The 18,541-nt window shown below is 41.7% G+C and overlaps 1 protein-coding gene across 4 annotated transcripts in view; it reads right to left on the reverse strand.

Moving 5' to 3' along the window:
* Positions 1–614: 614 nt before the first annotated feature.
* The window catches only part of SLC2A11 (solute carrier family 2 member 11), a 116,452-nt gene continuing 98,525 nt past the window's right edge, over positions 615–18,541 (reverse strand). For 2 of the 4 annotated variants that reach the window (XM_056531442.1, XM_056531451.1), the window contains 7 exons: positions 15,871–16,019; positions 15,572–15,759; positions 15,367–15,477; positions 13,067–13,168; positions 12,695–12,770; positions 6,517–6,644; positions 616–4,085 (listed from right to left, as the gene is read on the reverse strand). In XM_056531442.1, the coding sequence (XP_056387417.1) occupies positions 3,885–4,085; positions 6,517–6,644; positions 12,695–12,770; positions 13,067–13,168; positions 15,367–15,477; positions 15,572–15,759; positions 15,871–16,019 (955 nt within the window). In that variant the 3' untranslated portion in view covers positions 616–3,884. Of the gene's footprint in view, positions 4,086–6,516; positions 6,645–12,694; positions 12,771–13,066; positions 13,169–15,366; positions 15,478–15,571; positions 15,760–15,870; positions 16,020–18,541 lie in introns of all 4 variants that reach the window. The other 2 variants (XM_056531421.1, XM_056531432.1) reach the window with 2 other exon arrangements.

The following is an 18,541-nucleotide window of genomic DNA, read 5'->3' on the forward strand; positions in this document are numbered from 1 at the left end:
TAAGGCTAGGTTCATACTGCAGAATCTGCGGGCAGAAAATTTTCGCCCGGAGATTCCGAGTGCGGCCAGCGCCGGCTGAATCAGTCGGCACTAGGACAGCGTGGACACTGCAGTCTCCAATAGGCTGCAATGTGTTCCGCGAGTATTTCCGCCTGAAGAATGAGCAACACCATTCTTCAGGCGGAAATTTTTAAGCAGATTTTCCGTTCAAAATTTCCGCTTCACAAATTCCGAAGTGTGAATTTGTGAACGGAAACCCATTTACTATACAGTAAATTTTAATAAGCGGAATTTCTGCCTGCAATTTCAAAGCAGAATTGCAGGCTGAAATTCCGTAGTGTGAACCTAGCCTAAGAGGTTCAAAAAAAAAAATCAAGCCATTACTTAACAGCTGCTGTAGTTCTTTCCAGATTCCAGGCAGTGTGTTACTCTAAACAATATTCTGCTGAGAAACCTTAGATCCTGACATTAATGTGGATGCTACTTTAACATGTACCACCATCTTAATTATAACAGCACTTCCTAATGGCAAAGGCCTCTTTCAGGCTATGTTCACACGACAGAATGTTGGCAGAACATGCCAGCGCTAGGACCGCTCAAAAATGCGCTGTCTCCTTGGACAGCAATTTATTTCCGAGCAAATTCCACAGAAAGAATTGCACAAAGAATTGTTCTATTTGGACATACACATACATATTTAGACTGTAAATGCAGACCCTTGGAAAATTAGAAAAAATCCTTTTATTAATATTTGTAGGGTTGTTTATAAACTTTATGGAAGAGATCATGCATCATACAAGACTATATAGATGAAAATTTGAAAAATTTAATAGTGCTTTTGCCTGGCATAACTATGTACAGCAAAAACTAGTGTGGTACCATGTTAGCCAGAAAAATCAATGTGAGGGTAAATACTTTTGTGTCAAAAAGACAAAAGTATTTAAAGGGTTACTCTCATTGTGGCCGGTGTCAGGAGACAGGTAAATTATAAGTGCTATGCTGTTGCTCGAGAATAGCGCCGAAACTCATGTGATCAGGCAGACTGATGTTTTAGTATATTCTGATCAATCTAGAGATAAGTATCCCTAAATGACATCCAGTAGTATATCATAAGCCTACTTATAGGAGGTGTTTGTTATTTACTATATCACACCCACTCACCACATTAGGTATTGGCATTTTAGGCCATGTTGGCTTTAAGGGGGCTGAAGAAATAATATTTGTTGGTTGATCGATTATTCCGCTGACCATTGTCATCACAGTTTCCTACTACATCAGCGTTTCCCAACTAGTGTGCCTCCAGTGGTTGCAAAGCTGCAACTCCCAGGCTTGCTGGAAGTACTAGTTTTACAACAGCTGGAGGCACACTAGTTGGTAAACACTGGCTTACTGACCTAATTAGAGCATTCTATTAAAAATATTGATGAAGTGCCCCAATAAAATACAAGTCCTTTAAGAGTCAGTAACAATAAGGTGTTTGCACAATGTTAGGACTCATGGTTTGTTGTCTGATGGTCACAATAGGGCTATGTTCACACAACAGAATGTCCTGGTCGACATTCCGCATACAGCGGGCGCTAGCAGAACATGCCGGCACTAGGACTGCTTTGAAATGCCTTTCCGAGCAGATTCCGCAGAAAAAACAGACAAAACAGCTGTTGCCCTTCATGTGTTTGTATATATATTCTAATTATAAAATGTTAAAATAAACATCATGACCTGCATAAAGGAGGAGATTTTTATGTTCTGGTGAGTGCCGCATGTACTTTACTCTTCCACATTCTATTGTCCGCTCTCTGAATATACTGCTGCCGAGACCCTGAAGATCTGTGGAATTTGGTGAGGCCACAATGGCCCTCATTTACTATTCTAAACCCGACTTGTTTTGTCGGGGTTTTTTGTTGCATCTTTGTCTGCGCCATGTCGCAGACATCGTGCGCCAGTCTGCGACACGATGCAACATTTTTTCCCGACGGACCCGATGTGGATTCTCCCAAACCCGAAAAAGGGGCGTAACCTGACATTTCTGAGCTTTCCCACGTATTTATAAAGGTTTCCAACCTGAATTTGTTGAATTGTTGTGGATTTTTTCCCGACAACTCAGAGGAGTTGGAAACCAAAACCAACAAAACCCACGAGCGACAAACAGGATGCAACATAATAATAAATACCAGGGGAAAAAAGCAGTCGGGTAAGAAAGCAAGATAGACTTACAACCCGATTTTCGAAGTAAATGAGGGCCACTGTGTTGTTTGTAGGTATTTGTATGCATTGTGTTGTGCCTCTACATGAAAACATACAGGTTTGCTCCATCAGTAACACTCCTTAACAGCTAGTAACTGTTCTCTACCTGGACTTTTGTTCTGTAAAGATATTGTGTAAACACAAATGTTATAACTAGAAGTAGTTTCTATTTCCTTTCTTAGTGTACTTGACTATGTACATAAGATTCAGTAAATAAAAGTAAGGGTAACTAGACTTTTCAGATTTAAACATCATTGCATGCTTACTGTTCTCAGACATGTTGTATGTCGCATACACTCACACATACGCAGTCACACTCAAATAAGCTATTCATGTCTATTCTTTCTGCGGACACCAGAATCGGAAATTCCGCTGTGGGAACAGTGCAGCAGAAAACCGCATTGAAAGCACTGAAAACAATGAGACTCTGCTGCAGCGGAATATTCCTATGGAATTCTGCTCAGACATTCCGCTGTGTGAACATAGCCTAAGATTGCAGGTAATGCACAAGAATTCAGCCATGGTTAGGAACAATGAAGATACCATGAAGTCCTAGTTTAAAGGGGTACTCCGGTGGAAAACTTTTTTATTTATTTTTTATCAACTGGTGCCAGAAAGTTAAACAGATTTGTAAATGACTTCTAATAAAAAAATCTTAATCATTCCAGTACTTATTAGCTTCTGAATACTACAGAGGAAATTATTTTCTTTTTGGAACACAGAGCTCTCTGCTGACATCATGACCACAGTGCTCTCAGCTTACATCATGACCACAGTGCTCTCTGCTGACATCATGACCACAGTGCTCTCTGCTGACATCATGACCACAGTGCTCTCTGCTTACATCATGACCACAGTGCTCTCTGCTTACATCATGACCACAGTGCTCTCTGCTTACATCATGACCATAGTGCTCTCTGCTGACATCATGACCACAGTGCTCTCTGCTGACATCATGACCACAGTGCTCTCTGCTGACATCATGACCACAGTGCTCTCTGCTGACATCTCTGTCCATTTTAGGTACTGTCCAGAGTAGGAGAAAATCCCCTTGGCAAACATATGCTACTTAAGGTTTTTAGCACTGTCCTCCCTGAAGTAAAGCATAACTATATCCTTATTAATCCCAAAAGCCTTTCATTTAAAATTTCCCAATTCTATCACTATTGCTTTTCTAAATATATCTACAAGTGGCCCAAATGCTAAAAAAAAACAAAAAACAAACACATATATTGTGTGGTATATGTATAATTGCAGTGACCCTGTCTGCTGCACATCTTATACATTGAACAGGACAGTCGTTTCACCTTTATAAGGAGAATGGGGACCTGAGATACATTCAGCTTTACATAACATAAAATAAGAAATGTATATAACCGGACCACGACCGGCATTTACTATATTCAAGTATTATAGATACAGCTGAATTCTTTAGCAGCTCATGATATAGACAGATTATGCTGAGGTCATTTTCATTAGGAGTGGATGGACAATAATAAATATACAAACTAGGCAACTTCAGGCAAAATCGGAAGACATCTTAGAAGGGGTTTTATATTTGTCACTTAAATCTCAGCTCCGACATGCAGAATCCAACAATGCTGCAAGGAGTGTGAACTTGATGTTTAATATTCCTCATCTTACAGACTGGTGGACTTGATCTCCTGAGGTCCAAGCCAGCCATTTTCCTCAATGTGTGGCTTAGCTCTGCGTGTTTTAAATTCTTCTGTGATTTCTAACACACTTTTTCCTTTGGTCTCGGGGAGGAAGAATCCAACATACAAAGTGGTGCAGACACAGACCACTAGAAATGGCATGAAGCAGAAATGACCAAGTCCTTGCTGAAACAGGAAGAACACGTATTAGTTTGTGGCAGTCTAAATATTCGTAGGAAAAACCTACAGACGGAAATGGAAAGCAAAGCCATGTACAAGCGACCAGGATAAAACTAAAGGATAATCAGCACACTTTTCAAAACAGTAAAAAAAAAAAAAAAAAAAGTATATACGGGCAAAACATATGCCAAAATTACACATACAGTATGTATATACATTATAGTCTAGTGGGATGCTTACACATGGTAGAATTTTCACTGTATACAAGTGCAGAGCTTAAGTAAAGTGTGTACACTGCCTTATGTTGTGTTGAAGAAAATGTTGAAAAGTTTTTGTTATTTTTGTCTCAGTTGAAGGAACTATTTAGAGGTGTTGTCCGGCAAAAAGTTTTTCTTTTTTTTTTATTATATATGCCCAGGTTTCCTAAATAACTCTCTGCTTACCTCTCTTGGTCCTTTATAGCCTCCAGAATTGCAGCTCCAGGTCTCCACCAAACTCCACTTCCTGGTGCTGTGAGTCAATCATCAGTGCCCCTCAGCCAATCACTAGCTGAGGTGGGACACCGCTACAGCCAGTGATTGGCTGAGTGGCACTCTGATGTATTGACTCCCAGCACCAGGAAGCAGAGGCTGGGAATAGCAATACCAGAGGCTACGGAGACTGAGGGGTTCAGGTTTATTTTGTTTAAATGGGCACTGTCATGAAAATGTTTTTTTGCTATTGCACGCCTTATGGTAAATAAAAAATCTTTCTTTGCTTTGTTGAAAAAATAAAGTTTTCTATGTTTTATTTGTGTTTCAAAAAGATGCCATTAGGTGTCTCCCTACTTGTCCAGAGCACATTTTCCCCCATCTCTTGCACAGACTTTGGACTCCTGCTGGCCTGGCAGAAGTCTAAAATTAGGAAATGCAGTCTTAAGTGCTGAGGGGGGAATGTGCAGCGAGGGCTGGTACTGCCTATAGGCAAAATAGGCAGCTGCCTAGTGTGCCCTCTTGATGGGGGCACCGCTCTGCACACTGCAAGAAAGTTAGTAGCCAGCTAGTATCCGGAGCTCCCGCTCACCTGAAGCATCCGCCCAGCCAGCACCACTGTGCCACTCCAGTAGTAAGGTAATTACATGAGGAGGAGATTTGTTACAATGTGGCATCCCAGTAGTAAGATGATTACATGAGGAGGAGGTTTGTTACAGTGTGTCACCCCAGTAGTAAGGTAATTACATGAGGAAGAGGATTATTACAGTTTGTCACCTTAATAGGGTGATTACATATGAAGGAGATTTGTTACAGTGTGTCACCCCAGTAGTAAAGTGGGGAGTGTCAAAGGGTGGAGCCAATGGGCAGGGTCTAGGGGAGGCAAAATTACATTTTGCCTAGGGTGGCAAAAATCACTGCACCAGCCCTGTGTGCAGCCTTATCCAATCATAGCTTATCTCACACTGAACTGCTCTGGGCTGTATGTAGCAGAGTAAGGGAGGAAGTTCTCCTCATATTGCTTCAGATGATTTCACGCCTGCAGGGTAACGCCAGGGGTGGTTTATCATGATGGGGCAGTGAACTGGGAGGATTACAAAATTGAACATGATCATGACAGGTACTCTTTAAGCGGGGAGCCTGGTCATGTTTTTAGAAAAACGTTTTTCACCAGACAACCCCTTTAACAGTTTTGAATTTCCTTCTGAGTTTAGGAGCGGTCACATGATACCATGGCCACTGTGTGTACTTTGTAATGTGATGTCATGTATTTTTATTATGTGGCCCTGCTAAATACATTGACTACCCCACGCCATGTACAGCACGCCACCAATCACATGTTGTACATAAGGGCACGGGTATTTTTCTGTGCTACTATGCCTATGTCACTGTAGCTTTAACGCATGTTCAGTAAACAGCACTAGGTCTTTTACTACAGACAGAGGGTGGAGGTTACTAAACATGCTAGGAGGTGTATTTTACTGTGAGTTTGGGACTTTTTCCTGAAAAGCCTCCAGAATAAAACGTCACTTTTAGAACAGTAATGGCATTTTACATGTGCCCTTGGTACTGACAATTTACAGCAAATTGCCACACTGCACTGAAGACCAAGTACAGCGGGCGAAGAAGAGCAGTAAATCACAAGCGGTACTTGCAGTCACTAACACTAAGATCACACAAAGTAAAAGGTAAAAAGTAAAGTCCGGCCCTGCAATCCACCCAATGTCCCGTCTCGGACTGAATGAACCAGCACATGAACCAGTGGGGCTATCCTGGGGGTGCACTCCATAAAAACCAGGTACAGCGGGCAGATGCAGATGCAGGAAATTATTGTTTCCCAGTAATTTCATGTTATATAGGATGTGACAGTATTATGGTTATTGTGACTGTTTGGTGACTATATACAGACAGCCTGGTTAAATTCTGTATAAAAAAAAAAAAAAAAAAAATCATCAGTCTGCACTCACCACAATGAAGGGAAAAGCCAATCCCACCACAAATAGTATTAGCCACATGAGGGAGCCACATATCACGTATGCAGCAGGCCTGGCCATCTGGTCAAATATCTCAGCTGGCATTAAACCAGTAACTCCGGCTAATAGTGGAAGAGCAAACAGGAAAGCAAGGATTACTGTGCTGAAAATACAGAGACATACAGAGCAATGTAACGCCACAGAAACATTCCTTTAAAATGCTAAGAACACCTTTAAAATGGAAACGATGATTTTTACATAATTCATTGGTTACCATGAGTATAAAAAAAAATGACAATCTACAGTCTCAGTCACCCCCTGCTGCAGTCTGTAATACTGACAAAGGGAACAATGGGGGAGATTTATCATTGCCTTTAAATTGGCACAGTTAGTTTTTGCACAAAAATGTAGCGCAATTTTAAAATAGACAACTTTGGCAAAAGTGACTGTGAAATGCAGCGCTGCATTCTTGACCATGCAGTGGATGAGATTTATTAACTGCATACTTTTAAAAAAGGCGCAGAAATAATGTGCAAATATTAAAATATAACCCCTCAAAAAACACAAATTTATACCATCTCTGCCTTGCCTTAGAATAATGATATCCTACAGCATGTTCTGAGGTGAATTTTCATTTCTGCAAAATGTTTTAAAGCCTGAGCGCCATTTTGATAATTTAGCACAGCTAAGACCCCTTTTACACTACTGTTATGTTCCTGCATTCTGACACCCATTATTCAGAAATAATGGGTCATAAAAAAATGGATGAAATAACTAAATACAACGGATGATAACTGATCATGTGCAGTCCGTTATCACCTGTTATTTTATATCCGTTATTTTATTTCCATGTGACTTCCTGGTTGTGATGCTGTACTGAGCATGCTCAGTAGCAATAACGGATTATAACGGAACCTAAAAATAACGGACAATAACGGATGTCATTTGTAAACAGCCGTCACTCATAGACGTCAATGTTAAAATTTTAATGTCCGTTATTCCACCGTTATTTCTGACCGGACAGAAATTAGTGCATGCACCATTATTTGCCCCATTAAAAATAACGGACGTTAGTCATAACGATACATAACTGATGCTAAAGGATGGTCAAAACAGCTCATTGACATGAATGGGATTTTTTGACGGCCGTTTATGGACTTTCTGAAGGGAGTTCATAGCAGAGGTTTTTACAGATGGATAACGGTAGTGTGAAAGGGGCCTTAGCCAAAAACTCAGCAAAAAAAAAAAAAGTGCTGTGGAATCAATTTATAATTCAGCAGGACAGCCAGCTATGTGAAGGAGTTATGCAAATTTTCCAGCCATAAAATGGTAGTAAATTTTTAAACACTTGTCGACTCCCTGTAGACTTTAAATGTATGTGGCCAGTCAGAAATTAAAGGGGTACTCCCCTGGAAAACATTTCTTTTTAATTCAACTGGTGCCAGAAAGTTAAAGGGGTACTCTAGTGGAAAACAATTTTTTTTAAATTAACTGGTGCCAGAAAGTTAAACAGATTTTGTAAATTATTTCTATATGACAATCTAAATCCTTCCAGTACTCATCAGCCACTGTATACTACAGAGGAAGTTATATTTTCTTTCTGGAGTTCTTTTCAGTCTGATCACAGTGTTCTCTGCTGACACCTCTGTCCATGTCAGAAACTGTCCAAGCAAGAGTACAAGCAAATCCCCATAGCAAACCTCATCTGCCCTGGACAGTTCCTGATATGGACAGAGGAGTCAGCAGAGAGCACTGTGCTCAGACTGAAAAGAACTCCAGAAAGAAATACAACTTCCTTTGGAGCATACAGCAGCTGATAAGTAATAGAAGGATTAAGATTTTTAACCCCTTGGGGACGGAGCCCATTATGACCCTAAGGACGGGAGCATTTTTTGCAAATCTGACCACTGTCACTTTAAGCATTAATAACTCTGGAATGCTTTTACTTATAAATTTGATTCCAAGATTGTTTTTTCATGACATATTCTACTTTATGTTAGTGGTAAATTTTCGGCGATACTTGCATCCTTTCTAGGTGAAAAATTTGAAAATTTCATGAAAAATTTGAAAATTTAGCATTTTTCTAACTTTGAAGCTCTCTACTTATAAGGAATATGGATATTCCAAATAAATTATGTATTGATTCACATATACAATTTGTTTACTTTATGTTTGCATCATAAAATTTATGAGTTTTTACTTTTGGAAGACATCAGAGGGCTTCAAAGTTCAGCAGCAATTTTCCAATTTTTCGCAAAATTTTCAAAATCGGAATTTTTCAGGGACCAGTTCAGGTTTGAAGTGGATTTGAAGGGTCTTCTGGTTAGAAATACCCGATAAATGACCCCATTATAAAAACTGCACCCCTCAAAGTATTCAAAATGACATTCAGTAAGTGTGTTAACCCTTTAGGTGTTTCACAGGAATAGCAGCAAAGTGAAGGAGAAAATTCAAAATCTTCATTTTTTACACTGGCATGTTCTTGTAGACCCAGTTTTTGAATTTTTACAAAGGGTAAAAGGAAAAAAATCCTCTCAAAATTTGTAACCCAATTTCTCTCGAGTAAGAAAATACCTCATGTGTATGTCAAGTGTTCGGCGGGTGCACTAGAGGGCTCAGAAGCGAAGGAGCAACAATGGGATTTAGGAGAGTGAGTTTTTCTGAAATGGTTTTTGGGGGGCATGTCACATTTAGGAAGCCCCTATGGTGCCAGGACAGCAAAAAAAAACACATCGCACACTATTATGGAAACGACACCCCTCAAGGAACGTAACAAGGGGTACGGTGAGCCTTAACACCCCACAGGTGTTTGACAACTTTTTGTTAAAGTCGGATGTGTAAATGAAAAAAAAATATTTTCCCACTAAAATGCTGTTTTTTCCCCAAATTTAACTTTTTTACAAAGGGTAATAGGAGAAAATGCCCCCCAAAATTTGTAACCCCATTTCTTCTGAGTATGGAAATACCCCATATGTGGACGTCAAGTGCACTGCGAGCGAACTACAATGCTCAGAAGAGAAGGAGCATCATTGAGCTTTTAGAGAGATAATTTGTTTGGAATGGAAGTCGGGGGCCATGTGCATTTACAAAGCCCCCCGTGGTGCCAGAACAGTGGACCCCCCCACATGTGACCCCATTTTGGAAACTACACCCCTCACGGAATGTAATAAGGGGTGCAGTGAGCATTTACACCCCACTGGCGTTTGACAGATCTTTGGAACAGTGGGCTGTGCAAACAAAAAAATTAAATTTTTCATTTTCACAGACCACTGTTCCAAAAATCTGTCAGACACCTGTGGGGTGTAAATGCTCACTGTACCCCTTATTACATTCCGTGAGGGGTGTAGTTTCCAAAATGGGGTCACATGTGGGTATTTATTATTTTGCATTTATGTCAGAACCGCTGTAAAATCAGCCACCCCTGTGCAAATCACCAATTTAGGCCTCAAATGTACATAGTGCGCTCTCACTCTTGAGCCTTGTTATGCGCCCGCAGAGCATTTTACGCCCACATATGGGGTATTTCTGTACTCAGGAGAAATTGCGTTACAAATTTTGGGGGTCTCTTTTTCCTTTTACCTCTTGTGAAAATAAAAAGTAAATGGCAACACCAGCATGTTAGTGTAAAAATTTTTTTTTTTACACTAACAGGCTGGTGTAGACCCCAACTTTTCCTTTTCATAAGGGGTAAAAGGAGAAAAAGCCCCCCAAAATTTGTAGTGCAATTTCTCCCGAGTACTGAAATACCCCATATATGGCCCTAAACTGTTTCCTTGAAATACGACAGGGCTCCGAAGTGAGAGAGCGCCATGCGCATTTGAGGACTAAATTAGGGATTGCACAGGGGTGGACATAGGGGTATTCTACGCCAGTGATTCCCAAACAGGGTGCCTCCTGCTGTTGCTAAACTCCCAGCATGCCTGGACAATCAGTGGCTGTCCGGAAATGCTGGGAGTTGTTGTTTTGCAACAGCTGGAGGCTCCGTTTTGGAAACACTGCTGTACAATACGTTTTTTATTTTTATTGGGGGGGACAGTGTAAGGGGGTGTATATGTAGTGTTTTACTCTTTATTAGGTGGTAGTGTAGTGTTTTTAGGGTACATTCACACTGGCGGGTTACGGTAAGTTTCCCGCTAGGAATTTGCGCTGCGGCAAAAAATTTGCCGCAGCTCATACTTGAAGCAGGAAACTTGCTGTAAACCCGCCCGTGTGAATGTACCCTGTACGTTCACATGGGGGGGGGGGGGGGGGGGGAAACCTCAAGCTGTTTCAAAACTACAACTCCCAGCATGCACGGTCTGTCAGTACATGCTGGGAGTTGTAGTTTTGCAACAGCTGGAGGCACACTGGTTGGAAAACCTTCAGTTAGGTTCTGTTACCTAACTCAGTATTTTCCAACCAGTGAGCCTCCAGCTGTTGCAAAACTACAACTCCCAGCATGCACGGTCTGTCAGTACATGCTGGGAGTTGTAGTTTTGAAACAGCTGGAGGCACACTGGTTGGAAAATACTGAGTTGGGTTCTGTTACCTAACTCAGTATTTTCCAACCAGTGTGCCTCCAGCTGTTGCAAAACTACAATTCCCAGCATGTCTGATCACAGAAAGGCATGCTGGGAGATGTAGTTATGCAACAGCTGGAGGTACGCAACTACAACTCCCAGCATGCCGAGACAGCTGTTTGCTGTGTGGGCATGCTGGAATTTGTAGTTTTGCAACATCTGGAGTGCTACAATTTAGAGACCACTGAACAGTGATCTCCAAACTGTGGACATTGCACAGATGTTGCAAAACTACAACTCCCAGCATGCCCAGACAGCAAACAGCTGTGTGGGCATGCTGGGAGTTGTAGTTTTGCAAGATCTAGAGGGCAGTATAGAGATCACTGTGCAGTGGTCTCTAAACTGCAGACCTCCAGCTGTTGCAAAACTACAAATTCCAGCATGCCCACACAGCAAACAGCTGTCTGGGCATGCTGGGAGTTGTAGTTTCGCAACATCTGGAGGGCTACAGTCTAGAGACCACTATAGTGGTCTCAGACTGTAGCCCTCTAGATGTTGCTATGCAACTACTCACCGGCTTCCGTCGCATCCGGGAGCCGTCCTCTTCTGCCGCACGCCGCCGCAGATCTCCGTCGCGGGCGCCGATCCCCGTCGCTACGCTGCCTCCGGAGGGGTAAGTGGACTCCGGCGCTGCTCCTCTTCGTTTTCCCCGTTCTGCCCCGCCTATTGTGGGAGGGCAGGACGGGGAAAACGAAAGTAAACCCCTCCGCCCCAGATCTGCTATTGGTGGTCGCGTCTAGACCACCAATAGCAGGGATAGGAGGGGTGGCAACTCTGCCACCTCACTCCTATCGCTTTAGGGGGATCGTGGGTGTCTTAGACACCCGCGATCCCCCTTCTATTCCAGGTCACCGGGTCACCATAGACCCGTAATGACCCGGAATCGGCGCAAATCGCAAGTGTGAATTCACTTGCGATTTGCGCCGATCGCCGACATGGGGGGGTCTAATGACCCCCCTGGGCATTTGCACGGGGTGCCTGCTGATAGATATCAGCAGTCACCCCGGCCCGGTCCCCGCCCAGCGCGCGGCGGGGGCCGAAATTCCCACGGGCGTATGGATACGCCCTTCGTCCCCAACAGGTTAAATAGAAGTAATTTACAAATCTGTTTAACTTTCTGGCACCAGTTAATTTGAAAAAAATAAAATAAAAATAGTTTTCCATTGGAGTACCCCTTTAAACAGATATGTAAATTACTTCTATTTAAAAATCTTAACCCTAACAGTACTTCTTTTTTAATTTCCTTTCTGTCTGACTACAGTGCTCTCTGCTGACATCTCTGTCCATGTCAGGAAGTGTCCGGAGTAGGAGAGGTTTACTATGGGGATTTGCTTCAACTCTGGACAGTTCCTGACATGGACAGATGTGTCAGCAGAGAGCACTGTGGTCAGACAGAAAATAAATTCAAAAATAACTTCCTCTGGAACAAACAGCAGTTGATAAGTACTGGAAGGATTAAGATTTTTAAATTAAAAAAAGTCATTTAAAAATCTGCTTAACTTTCTGGCACAAGTTGAGTTAAAAAAATTGTTTTTCAAGGAGTAGCCTATTAATGCTTGAACATACACATATTGGACAATTCATGGGCATTGTTGTTCCATGTCTATATTTACCTGGACCAATTCCAAAGCTCAAGATGTAGGCAAAAATACAGACCATGCTGAGATACGGCATCCATATAATGTGTTCCTAGTAGAAAGGATACTTTTGTTTAGGCCAAAGACTGGTTAAACATTCAGTAGTTGAGCACAGATTTCATGAAGGTGTAAAAGAAGGTGTTTGAAAAAGGCAAACTTATGTTCGCTATGCATAGCATGGCTGTATTATTATACATGTGGCATAATATAAGATTAAAACTGATTTATTTTAAGGAATCAGAAAAACAAAAATATAATTGTTTACCATTATATTTATGCTAGTTTTTATGTTTTTATTGTTTGCCCTAGAGGTAATAAAAACAATAAAAAAATACACAAAGCTTGTACCTGCTGAGACAAGGCCACCATAAAAACCACTGCCCAGACAGACATCAAGCTGTACCCTCCCATCAGCAACACACGGCGTCCAACATGATCAATGACTAAAGTCTGGAAGATAAAATTGTAAGGTTCATAATACTATTAGTAATAACATTTACTCTCTCTCTCTCACGGTCATTAGAAGAATTTATTTAACACATGACTACTACGGCAGGTTAAAAGGACTTGTCAGCTTCCCTGACATGTCTATTTTAGTAGTTACTTATATTTCCCTCAAAATAGAATGTCTGGGGCATTTGTCTTAGATATCTGCATTGTGCTATTTTAGGGCAATTAGAAATTGTGGGGACCCATACCAAACTCTACTATGAGCATTTGCCATAACCACCCACTGGACAGCCAACGGCAAAAACAATTTCCCACCTTCATCCACACAGACCTCCAAATACAGTCCTGTGCCCTTTTTCCCATGGCCCACAGAGATTGCCACCCTTTGTCTCATTGAGGATTTTTCTTATTGACAGCCAGCAGAATATGGAGAGTTCAGTTGTAGTCCCATGGCTGTTGCAGTGTGGAGTCCACTTTTGCAACTGGTTTCTCCCAGCCCAATCCTTTTGTATTGCCTATGCTCTCACAAGACCCCTGTGCACTGGTGCTGCCAAAATCTGTGTGTTTTAAAAGTGGGGTCTGTATGTGGTCCCAGCCCTGCACAGAGACATATTGCTGTTCCTCTAACAGGAAGGTCCCTCCCAGGTCACTGCTGGGTCAGGAAAAAAGAGCAAGGGGCAGCACACCCGAGTTCATGCTTATGCAGGGCAAGAGGCAGTCTTAATGTATTAGGATGGGGGCAGAAAGGGACAAATGGAGGCACATAGCAGAGATACAGGACAATAGCTGGAGGTAGTGCAAGTAAACTTCTTGCAATACCTTAAAGCGTACCTGTCATAGTGCAAAAAAAAAAAATATATATATATATATATGTGTTACTCAGTATCTAATCCTGATCATGTACATATAATTTGTATGTGTCTAGGACCTATATATCCCTAACAAATAGCAGTTATATGTTGCTCACTTGCTTTTTCTTCTTGCCTTATGGAGGGGGCGTGACTGTTTCTCTCCCTCACTGTGGATGACACATCTGCTCTGAGTCTGGGAGAAGCATGGCAGTCTGCAAATCACTGCACAGTAGTTTTCATGCATATATTTTCTATCTGTTCTTAGTAAAGCTGGATGCTAATCAACATAGCTGTCACTATGTGTGTCATTCAGCTTTCACAGACTCCTGAATGTCTCATCAGCTTCTTTGTCATTCAGGAGTCAGAGAAAGCATGTTAGGAGTTGTAGTTTTTATGCATATATTTTCTATCTGTCCTTAGTAAAGCTGGATGCTAATCAACATAGCTGTCACTATGTGTGTCATTCAGCTTTCACAGACTCCTGAATGTCTCATCAGCTTCTTTTATCATTCAGGAGTCAGAGAAAGCATGTTGGGAGTTGTAGTTTTGCAACAGCTGGAGCTGCAGTGTTTGTAAAGCAATATGTTAGAGCAGTGTTGCCTTTAGCTGTTGCAAAACTAAAAACTCCCAGCATGCCCAGACATCCTTTGTCTGTAGTTGTGCAAGAGCTGGAGGCACACAGCTGGGGAATACACATCTCTAAAACAGATTTTTACAAAGATTGTACCCCCAGTTGTTGCAATACTACAACTCCCATCATGAGAGTTTTAGTGTAGGAACAGATGAAGGCTGTAGTGGTGCAATGGTGATCTCCTATACTGGATACCAACACACTTTATGGCCGGTATCCAGTATGCTGCAAAACACAGAGTTGTCTGTCTGCATGAAGACAGATGACCCCTAGTGGTGGCAATTTTCATTTTAGATTTTTTTTGTAAAACTTAAAAACATTTTTTAAATGAATATATATTTAAAAAAGTAATCTTTTCAGTAGTACTACAAAATATAAAACATTTTTCATAATGACAATGTCTCTTTAAAGTACATTATATTAAAAAGATTTTGGGAATTCATTGCTAAATAAAAAACTATTAGGATAAGCCAGTGCTACATAATATACATATCTGAACAATGTGAACCATATAAGCAAAAAATAAAAAACAAAACATCCAGTTTTTTTATTCAAGTAACATGTCTATTCTATTTCTGCAGAGTCCACACGGAAATGCTTTGCTGTCTATGAGACGGTGCATTTCCGAGCGGTCCTAGCGCCGGCATGTTCTGCGGACATTGCCTGTGCAAACATAGCCTAACAGAACATAAGGTATTTAGCTGAGCATTACTTACACAAGTGATTGAAGTGATGAGCTCACAACTTCCTGTACCAATTACAACATACTGAATCTGCTCAGAGGAGATCCCAGCTGCTTGAAATATATAGGATGCATAGAAATACATCTAAGGAGAAAAAGATGTAATATCCATGAGTAATGCTAAGACCAAGATGGCTGAATGTGCTCAAATATAAAAGACAGGTTATGTTTTGTCTCACCGAGTCATTACCACAGAGCTGCATGGCACTGCTGAGGACCACTATAGTGAGAACCTGCCGTCGCAGGGATGAATCCCGTATAAGCTCACAAAGACTTTTTGGTTTCTGTCCGTGTATTGCTTTCTGCTCGGCCATTATCTCTTCCACCTCACTACTAAAATCACAGTTTCCTCGAAACCGACGTAAAGCTGGACACAATATTAAGTTCGACAAACAGGACAGCTGAGTTATGAGACATTGCTAGCATAAAAAAGTTACAACTGGATGTATGTTTGACCAGTTAATGGAAAGATTCTTACCAGCTTCACAGGAATCCTTGTCCTTCAAATCTATCAACAAATATCGAGGGCTTTCAGGAACCCAAGGAAGGACCACCAGTTGTATGATACCTGGAACCACGTTACTGGCTAGAAGAAGAGGCCATACCTCCTCACTGCCCAATATCTCTCTAAAATAAAATACAAAGTTCACAGAAATGACTTATACTCAAGGTATATGGGGTAGTTAAAAGGTTTACTGACATTGTTTGTTTCTTTGTACTGATTAGAGGAAATGTGGTACCCCTATATTTACATATCAGAAGAGTTTTCTAGAATGCTGATATTTTGGTCTCACTCCTGAAGTGAAGTGATATTTATGACAATCAAACAATATCATTCCAGAACTGTTGTACAAATGTCGAGCATAACCGAAAAGCTACAAAACCTACTGTAAGACAACAAAAATGCTATTTGTACAATTTCTCTCGAAATTCTACTATTGTACACACATACTTGCACTGGATGACATTTTTCAAGTACTTTTATAGTAGCATAATGTTTACCAGAATTAATGCTGTAGTTTAGGATATTCTAATGAAATATGATGTTTGGATAGTTTTGTAACTGTCTATCCTTAGAATTCTTTATTCACAATGTGACAGATGTCACTGAAAACATGCATCTTAAGATTTCTTTATACATACAGAAAGAAACCAAAAATATGAGCTTTGCATTCATTATTTAAGGTGACATTTTCATTTGGAGTCAAAAGATCACAAGCATGCTGTCTGTAATCTCCTTGATAAAGCCACGTGAGTGGCGAAACATGTCGGGGTCTGACAGCCAGACCTTTTAAATTGCTCTCCCAATGCATCAATAGTGATTTCTATCATTCTGCATCTCTAAATACAAATCACAGTGGGCAGAACAGCCCAACTAGCACCAGTCCTGTGGTGCACAGCAGGAACCGAGCAATACATATAAGTTTTGGAGATGCACAGTAACCACTAGATAGTCCCTATATTCAATACCATCTGAATAGAGACCCTCATCTACTGGTTTTAACCCCCAATGAGGGTAACCAGTTAGAATTGTGTACAGTGTACCAAATACAAGTGTCATATTGAATACCACACGTGATATATGGGTCACATTACCCGATTATGATCAACCCTTGTGTCCTCTATGGTCACTAGTACTGATTACTGTTTATGGGTACAGTTCAAACGCAGAATACAACTAGCCTAGACCAGCAAATAGGGACTGTCTTTATTGATTCAATACACACAAATTTGATGCGATTGGGGTAGTGTTTTTAAATGTGTGTTTTTTGATTCACCTCTTCCCTAATTTAATAAAGGTATTTTATAATGGAACACATACTTATATAGAGGTTTTAGTTAACCCCTCCTTGGGGTTAAATCATTGTTTAGTTTTGGTCACCTCTGTATGTGTTCAGTGGCCCTTGTTGAGCATAACTATTTTTCTTTCACTGTAACCGTATAAAAGTTTTTTTTAATGCAGGACACATTTGTACAGAGAAAAATTTGACCAGTTGCCCATAACAACCTATCAGATCGGTTCTTTTATTTTTCAGAGGCATTTTTTCACAGCACAAGATTTTGTAAGAGAAAGGCCACATCAAACAAATGAATGGGCCCTGAAAGGTAATGGAAGGGCCCCATGGGATGGGCCCCCCATTCCCCCTTCTTCCAGGTTTTAGATAAAAAAAAAAAAAAAAAAAAGAAGGATAGGAAGTAGGTGAAGGATATAAAGGGTTAACAGTGTTATTAACTTGTACTTGGAGTCGTTTATTACAGGTGGTTGCTGTTGCTGGGCAGAAGAAGAGGAGTTTCGGATTGGCTACCTAGGCCACGGCGGGAAAACAGAATTCTATTTAAGAAAAGGATGACTGGGCAGTTGGCTAGTCAAAGAAGAATTACCTGAAGAAATAACAGCGGTAGGATGTCCAGGTCGTCGGCGGAAGATTATCAGTCTGGTGCCAGCCTCCCGATGAATGATTTATACCGACTGTTGCTGGAGAGAGCCTCCGGACCCGGCGGCGACGATTGGCTTCGCCGATGTCTAGAGCTACAGGTTCCGGTACATAGAGAAGAGGGTGAGCTGTTGCCGTCTGCACCCAGCTCGCCTGCGAACAGGTCCACGATGTCCGTCAGGCAGAAAGGAGCGGAGGAAGCGGAAACAAGCGAGTGTGGAGCGGCTGCGTCCATGGTATTTGACGTCGGCAGCGCAGGACAGGTTTCCGGTGACGTCATTGAGAGCTTGCCGGAAGCGGAAGAACAAGCGGAGCAACCTCGACGATCGCTTCGCAGCGCCAACCGGCCGAAGAGGAAGAATTACTCCCCGGAAGCCGCAAGACACAGCCGGACAGCAAGTAAGAAAGCGCCCGTCCCTCCCTCCCGTTCAGCGAGTTCTATTGCTCCCATCGGAAGAGAAGAAGAGAGCCAAGCACCTGCAGAGAGGGCATCGATCGGTGAGTATGATGCCGCTCATTTTATGATGGGTATTAAGGAGCTAGCCGGGTTGTCGGGTTCTACTCCTGGGCATGGTTTACTTGCTGGTGTGGCGGCCTTTTTCAATATGTTAGCCGCCACGCCAGCAAAGGGACAGGCAACCCCCCCCCCCCCTCCCGGTGGTCCTACAAATCCTAGTGCTGCATGGTCGGTTTCCCGCAGCAGCGATTCTACTA

The sequence above is a fragment of the Hyla sarda genome, chromosome 1, assembly GCF_029499605.1.
Source record: "Hyla sarda isolate aHylSar1 chromosome 1, aHylSar1.hap1, whole genome shotgun sequence".
In the NCBI taxonomy this organism is placed as follows: Eukaryota; Metazoa; Chordata; class Amphibia; order Anura; family Hylidae; genus Hyla; species Hyla sarda.